Source organism: Anser cygnoides, chromosome 10, assembly GCF_040182565.1.
Source record: "Anser cygnoides isolate HZ-2024a breed goose chromosome 10, Taihu_goose_T2T_genome, whole genome shotgun sequence".
In the NCBI taxonomy this organism is placed as follows: Eukaryota; Metazoa; Chordata; class Aves; order Anseriformes; family Anatidae; genus Anser; species Anser cygnoides.
In genome coordinates this window covers 12,903,913-12,920,297 of record NC_089882.1, presented here as the reverse complement: position 1 = coordinate 12,920,297, position 16,385 = coordinate 12,903,913, and the positions used below count along the sequence as shown (strand labels likewise).

The 16,385-nt window shown below is 50.4% G+C and overlaps 1 protein-coding gene across 3 annotated transcripts; it reads right to left on the bottom strand.

Moving 5' to 3' along the window:
* Positions 1–2,983: 2,983 nt before the first annotated feature.
* KLF15 (KLF transcription factor 15) lies at positions 2,984–16,085 on the bottom strand. Of its 3 annotated transcripts, none has more exons than XM_067003006.1 (3): positions 15,815–16,085; positions 10,750–11,857; positions 2,984–5,023 (listed from the first exon to the last, which is right to left on the bottom strand). In XM_067003006.1, the coding sequence occupies exons 2-3, from the start codon at positions 11,790–11,792 to the stop codon at positions 4,855–4,857; spliced, it is 1,212 nt and encodes a 403-aa protein (XP_066859107.1). In that variant the 5' UTR covers positions 11,793–11,857; positions 15,815–16,085; the 3' UTR covers positions 2,984–4,854. The 3 variants fall into 3 exon arrangements, with proteins under 3 accessions (XP_066859107.1, XP_013050846.2, XP_013050845.2); XM_013195392.3 differs by lacking the exon at positions 15,815–16,085 and adding an exon at positions 13,628–14,577; XM_013195391.3 differs by lacking the exon at positions 15,815–16,085 and adding an exon at positions 12,924–13,487.
* Between the last annotated feature and the right edge of the window lie 300 nt (positions 16,086–16,385).

The window sequence follows — 16,385 nt, the reverse complement described above, 5'->3', positions numbered from 1 at the left end:
AGAAGGAAAATCCCAGCTGGCTCCAAACAGCTTTCTATGTGCATTGGCAGGTCCTTGGTATTTCTCCCAGACGGGGAGGGCAGGTCCAAGTCGAGTGCCCATGGTACAGCACATCCAGGCTTACATAACCCAAGGGGCCCAGGGTAATAATTAACACTGGCTTATTGCCACTGGCTTTGTGCTGGAGTCACCTGGCTGTTTGGATTAAATGTATAGTGGCCATTTAGACAAGGAGAAGGCTCCTGGCACAAGGATTTAAGTGGAAACAACCCCCAGGGAGGGCAGGGAGCAGGGAACTGTTGCAAACATGTAATGTGGTCGGGGAGCAGGACCCTTTTTAGGGAGCTTTGCCTGGACGAGTCCCAAGCACAATGTACCAGCAAGCGAGCTCTCATTTCTCTCTCCTTGGCATCCTTTCCAAAAGCAGACGCTATCAGCGCAGCTCGACTTTATCTCATGGCCCGTCTTTACCTTTCTTTGCTTATCTGATGTCTCACTTACACGTCCTATCACTCTTTGCCTTCTATTACCTTCTGTTTGCTATTGATACGCAGTCTGTGCCACTGTCTGGGGCAAAGGAGATTTGGGACTTCTTGGTTCTGTTCCCGCTTTCCCTCTGCTTTGCTCTGTGGTCTCGGACACATCACTCCACTGCCCTCTGATTAGCTGCAGGTCACAGAAGTCAGGTCACCTTACAGAAATGTCACTTTACTCTCATTCCTTACACTTAATCCTTACCTTGAGAATGACCTTCCCAGATGACTGTTCCTCCACCACTAGCTCTGATGAAGAGCTAAAATATAAACAGCCAGAAATCGGCAGTAAAACCGTTCAGAATTACACAGAGCACTCACAAGCATTAGGGACTGGCTTGCAGTCATTATACAAAGGCTGTAACACTGCACATGTGTCCATTCATGCCTCAGAAAGCCAATTAGAGATGTCTCAAGTCAATGAGACTTAGGTATATGCATAACGATGCCATGCTGTGCTTTACCGTGCAGAGTTGCCAAAGCAAAGACATAATAAACCTATCTACAGATGTAGCATCAAAGAACTTAAATATATGTTTATCTTCGCGTGGCTAGAGTAACCAGGCTTAAGGCAAAGCCACCTTTTTCTCATGAATTAGCAAGACCTACAGCCCAGCCTAGGCAGGCCAGTAATTCCATGTAAAACTAACACCCAAAACTTTTTTTTTTTTAAATTTCTACTTTTTTGTGTGTGACAAACCTCTGAAAATACCATTTATTTTCATGCAGAACTAACTCTCCTTTCACAGCAGCTATGACCCTGCTCTTCTGAGCAAAATGTTGCAACTTTATATAAACTTATATTTCCCTACAGCTAAGCATCTAAAACCAGGAAAAAAAAATAAAGAAAAAGAAGAAAAAAACTACACACACAAACCACACAGAAACTGTACTTAGAAGAGGAAAAGAGAAAAAAAAAAAAAAAAAGTAAGAGAGAATAAGTGTTTCATGGACAATATTCCAGGCTAAAACATAGCTTAGATCTTAAGATTTCTGTACTGCTCTGCTCCAAGAGTGGGTATTTTGCATTACTCCACTTCAGCTGTAAGTACTGCCTCTTGCAGAAAAAAATAACAACTTCTGCCCCAAGTACCTTGCAGGGTGAATTACCCAATGTTACAGCAATATCAGAACTCCAAAGGAGATGGGGAGGAGACTGAGACGCTGGTTAAAATAAAGCCACTTGTTCAATGCATAATGTCGATAGGGTGAGAACAGAAGGGAATCGGAGATCCTCTTGGTGCAGGTTTGCTAATTAAAGCTTCTATGCCATTAGAACTCTTAAAGCAGCTGTCCTTAGGACTCTGGTCTTCAGGCTACATCTCAGGAGGTAACACCACCACAGAGTGACCAGAGCTTGCTCTGCTACGTCCCTCAGTCCTCTTGCCAGGCTCATAGGAGTGCTCTGGGAAAAATAAAGGTCTGGAGATCCATGGCACATCAGCTGGCCTGTTTTGGTGGCTGTACTTCAGGGAGATGCTTTAATCCCCAAGTCTCAGGGGATCCCCATTAGTCTCAGGGTGTTTCTTGCTGGGAGAAGATGGGGACCTGCTGCACCATTGCTCCCATGGAGACTCAGAAGCGGACACCAATAACATTGCTGGCTTCTTCTTCCAGTGGAGGCCGAGCACCCGAAAGCATATTGCAAGAGATGTCCCAGCTTGCAAACCACAAGACTATCATGTTCGTGCCTGTGTTGTTGCACATGGGAAGCAATGGTTGTTGCAGGACATGGTGTCTTCTCCTCAGGCCTGAGGCATGCTTTGTACCGCAGGTCCCACACATCTCTCCTTCAGATGTGGGATTCGCAGCAGAGCCAACTGAAGCGCCTTGGCACCAAGACCTCCGCCGTGCTGAGCCATTCTTTCACAATCTAATCCCATGACTGGTCTTACTGCGGGCTCCTTCCATCCACGGATCGCACGCACAGCAGTCAAGTCCCACAGTGTCACCGCAATGAACTGTCATCCCCGTTTGACAAGACAAGGAACTGAGGCACATGGCAGTGAGCCCTTTGCCCTGGGTCACACAGCGAGTCACCGTCACCGTCTCAGACTCTGAAGCCCTCCTCCTTCATGCTAGCCCCTAGAGCTTGAATTTCCTCAAAACCTGCTTGCTCTAATGTATTAACCACAGCCTGACTGTGGTTAATAGTCAGTTGCAGACCTGTTCCACAGCTGTCAGAAACCACAGAAGGCATTCGGGGCCCAGCGGCTGCCAGGCGAGGCGTGAGAGCTCCGGTGAAACATCTCGCACCTCCCAAGAGCTTTGAGGTGAGGAAAAACTGAAGGCGGCTTGAGGTCTGTTCCATCACCTCTCTGTTCCCCAGCACCTGAAAACTTACATCCAGGTGAATCAAAATTTCAAGTACTAACTTGATTTCAACCACTTTCTTGATTACAGAGCTGGCTACAAAGGAAATTGATGAATAATAATTTCAAAAAGGGATATAAAATTTCCATTTTCATTTTATTGTCAAAGTAAATATATTTTTATGAAGAACAAAAGAAAATATACAGAATTGTAACTTATGTACACTGGCTTTATAGGTATTTTTGTTTCCAATTTACACAAATTTTGATACGTTATTAAAAGATATTTTATATAGATATGCATCTATGTACAGTTTTATTTACATACATTCATAGGATGTGATATAAACCAGTCAATAGATGATAGCTCATTTATATTAATTTCTAGAGGACAAAAGGAATGCATTCGCTTTAGCTAGACCTGCTGTTCTTACACAGCGCGGGCTCCTGCTCTGCCTAGCACTAGGATGGCAGTTAGCTATTTCCCATTTTGCCAACAAAAAGACAAACAGATGCCGTCTGTGAATGGAAAGGAAATGCAACATCCATTATAAAATCGTTCCTAATTACTGAATTCTATTTTCTTCTAAAGCTTCTTACAATCGCCAGAGTTCAAAAGGAAAAACAAAACAAGAAGAAGAAACACAAACAAAATTGCTTGCCTGCTACCATCTGATTATTTGCTTAAATTCCCTTCTTAGCCATCTACCATATAAATTTGTTTCTTTTGGCTACTGTTCTCACCCATTTGCCCAGCCCAGCTGTGTGGAGCTCTGACATGGCTGTTGGTAAGGGAAGGTTCAGTGCTGAAGCTCACCCTGGGACAGAAGATCTCCTGGTGCTGTCCCACCAGGCCATGATGCTCCCTTTGTCCCCAGCCACTGGCACACCCTGATAAATGGACAGGGAAAAAGAGGCTCAGCCCCAGCCAGTGTGGGCAGGGGATGCTCGGGATGCCCAGTGCTCACCAGGACCACTGGGCACCTTGGGGGCTGGTGCTCTGGTTTCTCCCCAAGGACCACACAAGAGGACAGGAGTGGAGATGGAAGCAGAACGCAGCCATTCTCACAAATGGCTTCCTGTTGCTTTACACTCTAAACAATAGATCTTCTGCTAAAGACAGTGGATGCTTCCAAACAGTCAAAGGAAAGCAGCATTTCTTTTGATGCGTGGGCATCCTTTCACCCTCAGTGGCAGCACAGGGCAGGAAAAGCATGCACATGGTACGCGGTGAGCCACACCAAGAAGCCTCCACGCCAAGCCATTTTACCCAGCCTGAGCTTCAGGTTTGTTTGGGATATACCTTTGCTTAAATATATACATATATATATGTATGAATATATATACATAAATATTTATATATAGCCCTAACTGAGGAAAAGGTAAATGTGAGCTGGAGAAATGAGAGAGGCGTGGGGGCACGCTGCAGCACCCGCCATGCCTCGCCTCCCCCTCTCCCCGACTCCCACTGTTCCTCCTCCTATGGCCAGCCCCTACAAATCCTTGGCTCAGGCAACCCAAAAACAAAGCAGTTGTTTTCATTTCAAAAGGAATTTGCTGTTTCCAAACTGGACAAATAGAGCAGCTTAATAAAAACTCACAATGAATGGCCTGTACATGAGCAAAGCCCTCAGGAATGCCAGGGCTATAATTAACTAGCAGCAAGCAACTCTTACATTTTCATGTGCAGCAGAAAACAGCTAAAAATAAAACACTGTAATTTCCAAAAGAAGCAGCAGCAAAGGAGGGAAAGATAGGAGGAAAGGAAAATAACATCCTTAAAAAAAAAAAAAAGACAAAAAAGGAAGAACACCCCCCTCCCCTGACCCAAAAAGAACTTCATTCTCAAATCATCTTTAAAGGACATGGGACACTCAGACATGGTGGTATCAAGTAACAGCATTGACTGTTGTGTGAAGACAAATAAATTATCACTAGAAATATAGTGAGCAAAGTGCTGTCATCGGCTGCTGTAGGACGGCTGGGCGGGAAGGGGAAAGCAGGACCGATCAGTTCACGGAGCGGACGGAGCGGTTGCTTCGCGGGAACCGATGCACCTTGACGTGTTTGGACAAGTGGTCACTTCGAGCAAATTTCTTCTCGCAGACGGGACACTGATAGGGTTTCACCCCCGAGTGGGAGCGCCTGTGCCGAGACAGCTCATCTGACCTGGAGAACCTGCGGGAGAAGAGAAGCCTTTTCAGACAAAATGAATAAATTCTCTTACAGCCCCCAAATGTCCCCTCAGGCCACTCGGAGACTCTGCTTGCAGCAAAGCCCAAATATGCAAACTGAAAGGGCCAGGACACACAACAGAGCCACCCTGGTCCCAGCCAGAGGACAGCAACAGTGATGAAAACACACAATTCACAACCTCATCCCATGTAAACTCTAGACTTGGCACAATGCATGGAAGCACCATTTGTAGAAACCTTGCCCTAAGCCCAATCATAAGGGTGCAGCTCAACTAAGACAGCTCTGCTCCTCATCCCTCTGCCAGTGCCCTTCAGAGTCAGTTCCCAGCCTCTTTCCTACAAAGCCAAGCAGAGGTAACCACCAACGTCCCGCAGGTAAAGTCTGCTCCAAGCTCCCACCAGCACTATAGCACATTTATCTGAGATGGACCCCAGATAACAGCCAGATATAGTTACCCAGAAGCTATCTGGCTTATCAGATCCAGCTGAAAAATTGGCCTTGGCACATGCTCCTGCAGGCTAAATGAAGAGCAATTAGCATCTCAGTACCAGAGATGCTCAGGGCTGTAACAGCTGAAATCCAGGTGGGCCCCATGGCCATTAGCATAGATACTTCAAGAGCAAATTGAAATCAAGATGGGGACTTTAATTACCAAAATTGTCTCTCAGAGTCATTTTAATTTTAGATATTCCCCACTTTCCACCTCAACAGAAAAATCCCCAAATCCCACTGCTAGTCTCGTAGGCGTTACTGAACTCCAATCAGCCAACCCTTTGGTCTGGGCAGCAGGGCTGGCTCTGCTTCCAGCTTGGACATGACTGGGAGCCACAGGGTTAATTAGCACTGTCATGCTAAAACAGCCCTGTCCAGATGGGTACAAAAAATTTGCTGCCTGACAAAGGGCAATTAAGTGTTTTGTTGCCAGCACAGTAACAAAGAGCAGCACAGAAAGCGAGCTTGCAAGAAATGGTATCAGCTGTTTATTTACAATAAATAAATGAAGTCATGGGCACTAGTGGAATAAATGGGGGAAAGAACATGTAGAAAAATGTGCCCTTCTGGAGCAAAATATCACATCACCAACCGGGTGAATACGCTATTTTTATGAAAGGGGAAAAACAGGACTGCTGGGCTCCTATGAATAAGTCCTTCATGCAAGAAAAATAAGTTTCCACATAAAGGTTTTAATTAGCAGTGATCTCCCGCCACTAGTTGCAGAACAGGGCACAGGCACTGGGAACACTGGGAAGAGCTCCTTCGGTTCCCACAGCTCTTCGGTCTGCTGTTCCTACCCGGAGAGAGCCCCGCAGCCAGCACAGAGCGGATGCAAATACTCGCCCTGGGGAAGGTGTGGTGTGGATGCAGCTCCCCCAGGGGCATTTCTAGGGGAGATTCCCTCACCTGTTCTCTTGCTTTTCTGCCTTGTCCTTGCTGTGGTGTCTCCACAGTGAAAGAGTCAAATTCACCATCAAGAGCAACAGGCAAGTGCTCTAATGGAGCCACCAACCCAGGATACATCTTCACAAAGGCTACAAGAGGAGCTTCTCTTTGCCTCTGGGACCTGCAGACTTGCTTGCTCTAACACCCCTGCTCCTTCCAGCCTTGGCTTCCTGAAACCACAGCCTGGGCCTGGGAGCAGCAGGGCCAGGAGCTTCTCCCAAGTCTCTAGCAGTGAGCTGGTCCCAGTGCCGCATCCCTAGAGGGACGGTCTTGCAGAGCTATGGGCAAGTGGGATTTGGCAACGTTTTGGAGAGCGCAGGTTGTTGCCTGTGCAGGCTGTCTCAGAGGGACTCAGGACTAGGAATAGACCAGTTGCCAGTGATGGCAATAGCAACCACATCCAGGAAAAGAGGGAGCAGCAAGAGGGAAGCTCCTTTGCAAAGAGCTGTCCTCCTATATACTGCCTTATCACCCAGGGAAGGAGCAAAACCAGATGTGGCTGGGTTGCTTTGTCCCATGTCCTTGGCTGTTAAGGTCACCATCTGCAACAGAAGTGCCGTAGCACACGGCTAATCCCGCACAAGAGCTCCACAAGTGCATTTCAATGGGAATCGCATGGCGAGTGGGGGAGAAGGAGGTGCACATTGGGAATGAGCAGCTCCGCTCCTACCCTGGGAGCTCGGATGAGTTCATCCGATAAAAATACACTCTGCCTCATAACGATGTCCTTAGCTGAAGAGGCAGGAATGTTGCAATACTGTTCCCCAGCAGTCACGGAAAGATCAACTTACGAGCCCACAGAAATAAACCTCGAGCTATCGGTGTGTTTACAAAAAAACAACGCAAAGGTTAGGACAAGGAAGCTGGGAGGATCTGGCGGCCTGGCTCCACGGTGAAATGATATTTGCAGCACATTCTGGCACCGAAAACACCCAAGAACCAGGCAATCCCACAGCAACTGGAAGAGTTGCTTCATCCCCCTGTCTGGTGGGACCGCCACAAGACCTGTAAGCGCATCTCCCTCGGAGACAAACCTCAGAGCTCCCTGGTGTGCAGGACACGTGTCCCGCAGCTCCTGGCCACACGAGGACACGTGGCTCGCAGGGCAGGAAAGGCCAGGCGCTTCAGCTGGTCCTCCACGGCCCCCACCATGGCCACCAGCCACTGGACTGCCCCAGGCTGTACTTCTGCTCTGCGGTGGAGGGGAGGCTCTGGACATGCATCCTGACCTGCCCCAAGCCTCTAAACCCTCCCAGCCAAACCTCTGCCACCTGCAGAGCAAGCTGCGGGCAGTGCCCCCAGCCCCAGGACGTGCAGGTCCCTTAAACGCGCCTGCCTAATCCCGCAGGTGTCGGGAACAAGGGCAGCTTGGGTGCTGCTGCCCAGGGGAGGGACAGCGAGAGCTTCTCCGGCTCCTGACGCAGCACGGCTGCTCGGGCCGGCCCGTGCCACAGCCCTGCGTGTTGGTGGGGATGTCTGAGGGGCAGAGAACCAGTGGCTGCCAAAGGCACAAGCTGGCCGGGCACGGATCAGCGCGCCGGCCGGTCCAGCGGGGTATTGAACGCGATGGGTCACCGGCCGCTCCTCACCACCTCCTCTGCACCCTGCAGAAAACATTTCTCTCCCTGCACCAGGGAAGGGCACAAGCAAGGAGGATTCAGCCTCCTCCAGGGCTCTGCCACTGTCCTGGGGGCTGGCGAAGCCCCCACGCAGCCCTGCCCTGGTGTGGTTACGGCACACAGCTTCCCTGCGGCAGCGCTGCCCAGCGAGCAGGGCGGGCTTTAATCCCCTCCACTCAGCCGCCTTGTGCTAGGCAACACTTTGTTTTGTTTTCGAAATGACCATCTTCAGCGAGCTCAGATCTTAAGTGTCTTTGGTGAAAAATAAATACACAAGCACAAGAATGTGGGGGAAGGAGGGAGGGAAGCAGAGCCCAGCAGTGTTTCGGCGCTTAAATTCATTTGAGATGATACAAAACTGGGAGAGGACAGAGAGTCCGGATGCATTTGACATAAGTCATGCGAGACCACAGCTCTCGCTGCACTTCTGGAAAAGGTAAACACGCCTTATTGATGGAAGGGGGCTGAGCAATTCAGCGCTCGGGTGGGTCTGCCCTTCGGTGTGGGAGTGGGACACATGAAGCCCCAGCAAGCAGTGAGGAGGGCTCCCCGGGAGATGCCTCCCTCCCTTCCCACCTCCGTGGATGCCCTGCTGACATCTGGGGGTGCTGGGGGCCGGCTACCTGCCTGTGCCACGCAAACACAATACAAACAGCCAAAGTGAGTCTGCACAGCTCCCCCAGCAGCTGCTGGTGGACAGGAGAAACTCCTCGTAGCTAAGGGGATCAATTCTTCCCTCTTGGGCTCCTCATCTTTAAGGGGCTGTGGCTGGCAGAGAGCGAAAGGTGCGGATGCTCCGTGCTGCTGGATCAGCACATCTCCTGGCCTACCCGACCATGCACCCCGTGCTGCAGCAGGAGGCACCCGGCTGCAAAGTCAGCATCCCTCCCTCACTGCTTCAGGCATTTCCCCAAATGCTTCCCCTGGTTCTGCAGTCCGGAAAGCAGCAGCCCTGCGGGGAGACGGAGCCAGAGGTCACCCAGAGGCAACGCTTCAGACTCCTGAGCCTGAGCCACAAAAGTCACCGGAAGCATTGGCGTAAATCTCGGCATGGACCGGACCCAAACTCTCACGTGCCACATGCATTTGCCACGGAAACGAGGGTTTTGCTCACATCCCAGCACAAGGAAAGCCAACACGACACCCACAGGCACGTTCGCAGGCAGGAGGCACATCTGCTGCCTGCGCGCACGTACTCTGACAGCCGAATAAACAGGAGCAGTGCCCCTGTGACAGGCCAGGAACCGCACCGCCTGCGCCTGGCGGGACCAACCGGGGAATAACAGGGCTTTAATTTCAGTGCAGTTCCAGCAGCAGCCCCTGAGCCCAGCTTATCAGCAGTGCCACCGGCACAAATGAGAAGAAAATCCCTGCCTGTTTGCAGAAACACCACAAACTGAAATGGGGAAGAAAAAAAAAATCACCAAAGAGATCAATTGCAATGATCCCCCCAGTCCCTCCAAGAGGCTTCAAACTGGTCCAGTTTGGGAACAGAGGATTCAGCCCTATTCTGACCTTTTCCCTCAAACCAATCCAGCCATCTCTAATTGCTGCATGTCTCACATAGTTGCGTTTTTACTCGACCCTCTCCTGTTACTTTTTACCTTGTCTGTTCCCCATGACCACCACCCATTTCCTCATTAGCCGTTGCTCACTGAAGTTCTGCAGGATATTCTTTCAAAGAAATGTGGTTTAATTTACTACAAGGGAGTTAGGACTATGTTTTGCTCCCATCATAATTTGCGGTGCTCTTTATTAACACTAGCCAGCAGGCAGACTATTAGCACAGTTAATTGGAAAGAGGGATGAAGGCTTCCATCAAAGTTTCTGTCAAAAAAAATTCGACTTTTTCTCTTTAAAAAGTTTTAATGCTTTCTACTGGTATATAAAAAAAAATCACCTCTACTTTTGTAGAGATCACCTGTACAAAACGTTTTGCTCAATCAAACCTGCAATCTTCCATTCAAGCAACACTCAATTCCATCTCAGCCTTCTGGGTGTGCTGTTACATCTGACAGCTTTTTGCAATTTTGAGCAGCACCCACGCATTTTTCTCAATCAATGCAGAGAATAAAACCCAGAGCAGGCTGGAGTGCCACTGCCAGCATTTCCAGAAGGAACAGGATGGAGTGCGTTTTCTACGAAACTGCACAAAATGCTCTTCTTAACTGCATTCACATCTCACAGCCCTTCACTGATCATGCTTAGCCCCCTGCAGCTGGGGCCCCACACAGCCATGCACACCGTGACTCTGTCCTAAACCACCCAGCTCATTTACAGCCCTCAGCTGGTACCAGCTGAGCATCTGCTGCAGCTGGTGTGTTGCAACCAGATAGATCAATGTGACTGCAAGGCATTGCCTGCAGTAACAGGCTTAATCTGACCATCTTGGAATGAAATACGAGTTATAATGGGCTTTAAAGACACTCATACAGCTGGTGGCAGCAGGTGATGCTCTGCCATTTAATTTATCTAAGCCTCTGGATTACCTAATAGTAAGAAAAAAGTTCAAATCCTCAAACAAACCGAGCCACTTTTGGGAACAGAAACTGTTCAGAAATGAGTGCAAATGCTGAGAGTGCTCAGCAAGTTAGGTGAAACGAGCAAAAGGGCTAGGGGAACTGGACCCTGCTGCACCCCAATACTAACCTCCATCCGCAACCTGGCCACGTGCACGCAAAAGGCTTTTCTCCTGTATGCCTCCTCAGGTGGGCTTTCAAATGGCTGCTTTTCGTGTACATCTTGGTACAACCAGGGAAAGAACATTTGTGCATTTTAATGAGTTCTGCTGCAGGGTTCTTTTGAAATTTCTGACCCATGATGATTCCCGTCTGACCCTGGATCATGCCTCCTGGCCCAATTGGCTTGGCGGCGATGGGGACGGGAGCAATGCGGACAAATTTAGAGGACAAGTTCAAATTGGATGACTGAACTATCTGGGGCACAAGGGCAAATGTCTGTCCTTGGATGTTGACTAGGAGCTGTGCAATTTTAATGTTGTCTTGTGCTGGTCCTTGGGAACTAGGGCTGGTGTTGGACTCCTGTTTGACCTGTACAGGTTGAATTTGGAGCATAACCGGTATCCCATTCTCCAGGGGCATTCCTCCATTTGAAGCCTGGCCACCTTCCGTCGAGCTGCTCAACTGTTCGTTTTTACTCTCTTTTAAACTAGCGCTGGGTAACATATGGTCTTTTTGCTGTAGCGAGGCAACAGAAACTTGGCTGCAAGCTCTCAAGTCCTTGGTCTCACTTTTAGGTCTGTCTTTGAGCTCCAGCTCCATGTTCTCTTCCAGAAACTCCTCAATTTCCTCAAGCGTGGGCTGAAATGGTCCAGAGTCTTCCATATCCACAGCAAATTCAGGCAACCTAAAGTACTCCTCTTTGACTATGGGCTGAAGTCTCCTTTTGTCCCACCATGACGCGGCGGTGTTCCCCAGAGATGCCTGGGACAACAAGTAGTCTAAGATGCTGTCCTGACTCTCCGCACTGGATGTGCTCCCATAGCTGGAGCTGAGAACCTGGGAGTCCGGGCTGGAACAAGAACAAAAGCTGGACGAGTCGCTGTCATCTTCTGACAGGGGAGAGGGCAGCATTTGGTAGGACCTCACCCCTGCCGTCATGTCCCCAAAGTATCCCAGAGAAGACCTCGTAGATGAAAAGGACTCATCGGTAGGCAGCAAGTGATCCACCATTCCTGGGCGATCTCTTACGGGTATCCCAACAGCATATACCACACGGCAAAAGTTCACGTGGGAGCCTGGGTGCAGGGAAACAAAACAGCAGCAGTCAGAACTCGGTGTAATCATTTACCTCCATGAACTAACCCTCGCAAAGCCCTGTAGCTCACAGGAAAGTCCCAAGCATCCAGCCTCGGTGCGCACATGCTGCTGCACGCTGCGATACGTCTCTACCACCCCCAAAGGACTGTCAGGGCCTAAGCGCCTTGCAGGATTGCACCACATATTTGCAAAAGAATTCTTTCAGGAACCATTTCACAACCGTGTGTACTCTAGATTTACAGCTCCCTTCCAGAATATTACTGGCCAGAGGAAATAAATTGCGGGCTTTCACCTAACAGTGAAACTGAGAGCCAAAGAAGGGAACGGAGAAGGAAAAAAAAAAAAAAAGTGTTGAAATTTTTAGCACCCATAAAAAAAAATAATCAAGTTTACTGCTGGTGTCCATAAAATGCAAATCCTTTCCTTATCTTGTAGCTTTCCACCAACCTTATTTTTAACTTCCTCCGTTCCACAAATATAGGCTAATCAGCGGAATGCAAGGATCAATCTGTCAGGAGCCAGGAATATTTACTGTGCTTCAGCATTTACTAGGCGGATTTTCCCCTCCAGATGTAATGAATCAGTGTGCCAACGTCATCGTCACCTGCGCTGCCCTTAATCAGGCTGGCACGGCGCTGAGCTAATTGCCACGGCCTGGCAAGGCAGCTGGTGGCTGGTTTCACCCATCACTCCGCGCTCCCGTCTCTCTCCGGCTGCAGAGATCGAGCTGACCCCAGCCTCGTGCCAGTTGCTGAGCGGGGAGGGCAGCCCTGTGCCCGGTGCCCCCCGTGTGGAGGTGGCAAAGGGGCAGTGTCCCGTGGGGCCACCCCACCGTGAGCCCTAACCCCGCTGCCACCCGTGCAGGCACCGCGGCCAAACGCGACCTCGCTAGCGCAGCCGGGCACGTCCCGTGCTCTCCCAGTTAAGCTGAGCAAAATTCCCAGCAAGGTTTCTGGGGAGGGGGAGGCAGGAGGGGCAGCTGTGGGTCTGTTTTCTTCTTTTTTCACCCCCACCCCAGTGGAAAAGAAAAAAAAAATTGCTTACGGGCTGGAGACTGTGCCCCTTAAGAGAGCAACTGCAGAGACCTCCGGACGGAGCAAACACTGGCTCTCAGTCATCCGCTCAAGGTGACTGATTGAAAACAGAGCTGTATATGTGCATAATAAAACAACTCTTTCTGTGGAAGGTATGCGGAGCGCAGAGATAGAAGTCATTTGATCAGCCTATGAGGTTTTGTGTGTGTGTGAATTAGGAGGCATGTGACCAGCGCGAAGGAAATGCCAGTCAAGCTTGTTACACGCTGTCATTTTCCACAGGCTCTGCCGCTGCGCTTTGGACGTTTTGCCATGAATAGTCAATAGCTCCCAGTTTTGTGCAGGGAAGGGGAAGCTTGTTATTGCTACTGCCGAGCATCCTTGCTGCCTGAGCTCCAGAATTTGCCCGTCTTTGCCTTCTCTGGAGAAAAATCAAAAGCCATCTATGTGCTTAGCAGCTAACGCGGCATGAGATGCTTCACACAACACCCTTAAAGAGCTCCATCCCAGCAGCACCTATTAATATTTCACAGGAAACAAGGAAAAAAAACCCACACATTTCTACATTTCTTAAAGACACAGCTTCCTCCCTTATATGCACACGAGGACGCAGAGACAGGTTGACAGAAAGAGACTTAAAAGTAAGATGGCATTTCCCTGGTTTGCACAGCCCGTCAGCCAGCTACGCCTCTGACCCGATAACAGAATACTCACATGTGCTGAACACGAGGAAGTTCAAACAGAGGTTAGTGGCTCTGCTTTGCGACCTCAGCCTACAATAATCTCTTATAGTAAAAGTGAAGAGCCAGGAGAGCTGTGTTTAAGACACATGACGTCTGTTTTTGTAAAAAAAAAACCTCTGCTGGGGGAACTTTCCCTCCAGGCAGAAGTCACAGAGCTGAGCGATGTGAAACAGAAAACCCAGCCTGTTTCTGAGAAGTTTTTGTTGCTCCCAGTAAGAATTCACCCCAGCAGCTCGCTTCGCGCCTGCACGAGGAAGGGGTGACTGCCTTGTGACACGGGCGGCAGAGAGGAGCTCTTGCCCTCAGCTGCTTTCCGATCCTCCCTCGTCTGTCCGCATTGCTCCAGCCTGAACTGCTGAAGAACGGTGCCGTGAGTGAAATCTGGACCACGCGTGTTTTTTCTAAGAAAAGCTGGCGTGCTCTGCGTGCGCAGGGAATGAGCGTGCACTCAGAGCAGCTGGCAAGGTTTGCTTTTCCAAAAGGAAAAAAAGGAAAAAAAAAAAAAAAGCTCAAGTTTTCTTTAAATGCCTGCAAGAACTAGGAAGCCACATATCAAAATATCCGTAGATTTCACAGGGAATAAAACTAAACCTTACTTTGAATGAAGACTGAAAAGAGAGGGGGGAAAAAAACAACCGAGCCCTAGCAGCTGCTGCGAGCAGCATACCTCAGCAGAACCCAGCCAGCATGCTCATTTCCCCATTGCTTTTGACAAGGAGCAATGTCACTCGGTGTAACCAGAGTCGTCTCAAGAAGACAGGGGACTGTCAGAGGCAAACAGATCCAGGCACACTGCGGGCCAGAGCTGCTTTCTGCTCGCAAAACTTGCACAGCAGCCAAGAAGATTTTGGGGAATGCCTGGAATGCGGGATCGGGCCCAGGCTCTATTTTATCCTAAAGGCCAGACTAACAACTAAAAGGCTTTCATCCCTACTTTGTCGGAAGCCAAAACCAGAAGCTTAAAAAACAAAAACAAAAAAAAAAGCCAGGGCTACGCGAGCTATGAAAACTAATGATGCTGTTTACATAAAGCACTTGCATCCCTGGAAGGGATGAAAACATGTCAGAAATGTAAGCACCTATACGGGGAGCTGAGCGCCCGAGCCACTGGAAAACAGCCGCTTCTGGAGTGAAATAGAGCAGCTGTTCAACAGCGCACGGCAACGCGACGGGCTCCAACTTTTAAGAGTTCCCTGGGTTGTTACGAAGTCCTTCCTGCCAGAAACATGTTGTTCTGCTTAAAATCTGTCCGTCTAATCACCAGCTTAAAGGGAAATAGGGAGAGAAGGCATATTCTGTCTCTGAATAACCTTAAAACGTTAAGTCCTGGGAACTTGCTGCAACATGGGGACCCATTTCCCAGCACAGATAACACAGCAGTACGTGGGTTCAGATATGCTGACAGTCATTTCCCATGTATGTTGCTACAGCTCTTTCTAGTTTAGGACTAATCTGTTTACTGTTTTCCCTTGCTCCCTAGAAGATTTAATATCTGTTCAGGCTGACTCGTGCTCCACGGACAGAGCCATAAACTGGCCAGGGAACCAGGGCCAGCGTTTCTAAGAAATCAAAATGGAAATGCATGGGGGGTAATAAAAAAATAATTTAAAAAAAAAAAAAAAAGGAGCCACGAGCCAGGAAACCCGTTTACTCTCAGCCCTGCTGCAAGGTGGCTGCACTGCTCATCGGACACTAGGGGTGGGGGGCTACATTTAGGGGCCTCCCCCGCTTTTTTTTCAGCGCCACTGCTTCTGGAATGCTGTAAAACCCTTCCCAAAGCCCTGTTTTCTCCCTGTTTTCTGCAAAGTGCCCCCACCTTTAGACCCAAACTTCGGCCTCCACGAGCGGCGCGCACCCCGGGCCGGCACCGAACTCCCCAAACAACGCGCGGTGACAGCGGTCGGGGGGGGGGGGGCCACAATCCTCACCCCGGCACTGCCAGATCTCCAACGCTGCGAAGTTGTTATTATTTTCCCCTATTTTATTGATCCTTTTTCTACTTTTTAGGAGGCTTTGGTAGCTCTCCCCCCCATCCCACCCGGCCCCGATGGCCGGGAGCAGCGCACCCCCCCCGCCGCCCCTTGTGCGCTGCCCAGCCCCAGCCTTGCGGCAGCCCCCCCCCGCTGCCACATCCCACCCCCCCGGTGCAAACCCTCACCTGAACTCCTCCGCAAGCCGAGCCGGGGCAAAAAAAAATCACCAAGAAAAATGCGAAAGCAACGACGACAAGGCGAAGGAGCGCGGTGCAAAAATAGAGTAGAAAACGCAAAAAAAGATACAAAAATAAAAATTAAAAAAACAAAGCCGAGACACCCCCCCCCCGGGAGCGTAGTAGCCCCCAGCCCAGCCCACCCCCCCCGGTGACAGATCCGAGCCCCGGGGTGCGGAGCGGCGGGCGCGGCTCCCCCGGGAGGCGGCAGCGCGGGTGCGGAGCGCGGCGCGGGCCGCGTAGTGCTTTATCCCCGCGGGCCGGGCGGCCGGCGGCGGCGGGGGGGCCGGGGAGAGGCTCGCCCCGCTCCGCCGCCACCATTGGCCCCGCGGCGCCGGGGGCCGGCCCCAGCCCGGCCCCGATGGGAGCCCGGCCCCCGCCGTGCCCGCGGCCGCTGGATGCCCGGGGGGGGGGGGGGGGTAGAAAGGGGGGTGCTGGGGCTGGGGGTGTTCCCCATCGCGCTGCCGGGCGTGGGGGGCTGTAGGCTCGCGTGTAGGGGCTCGGCGGGGTGTGTATGTGC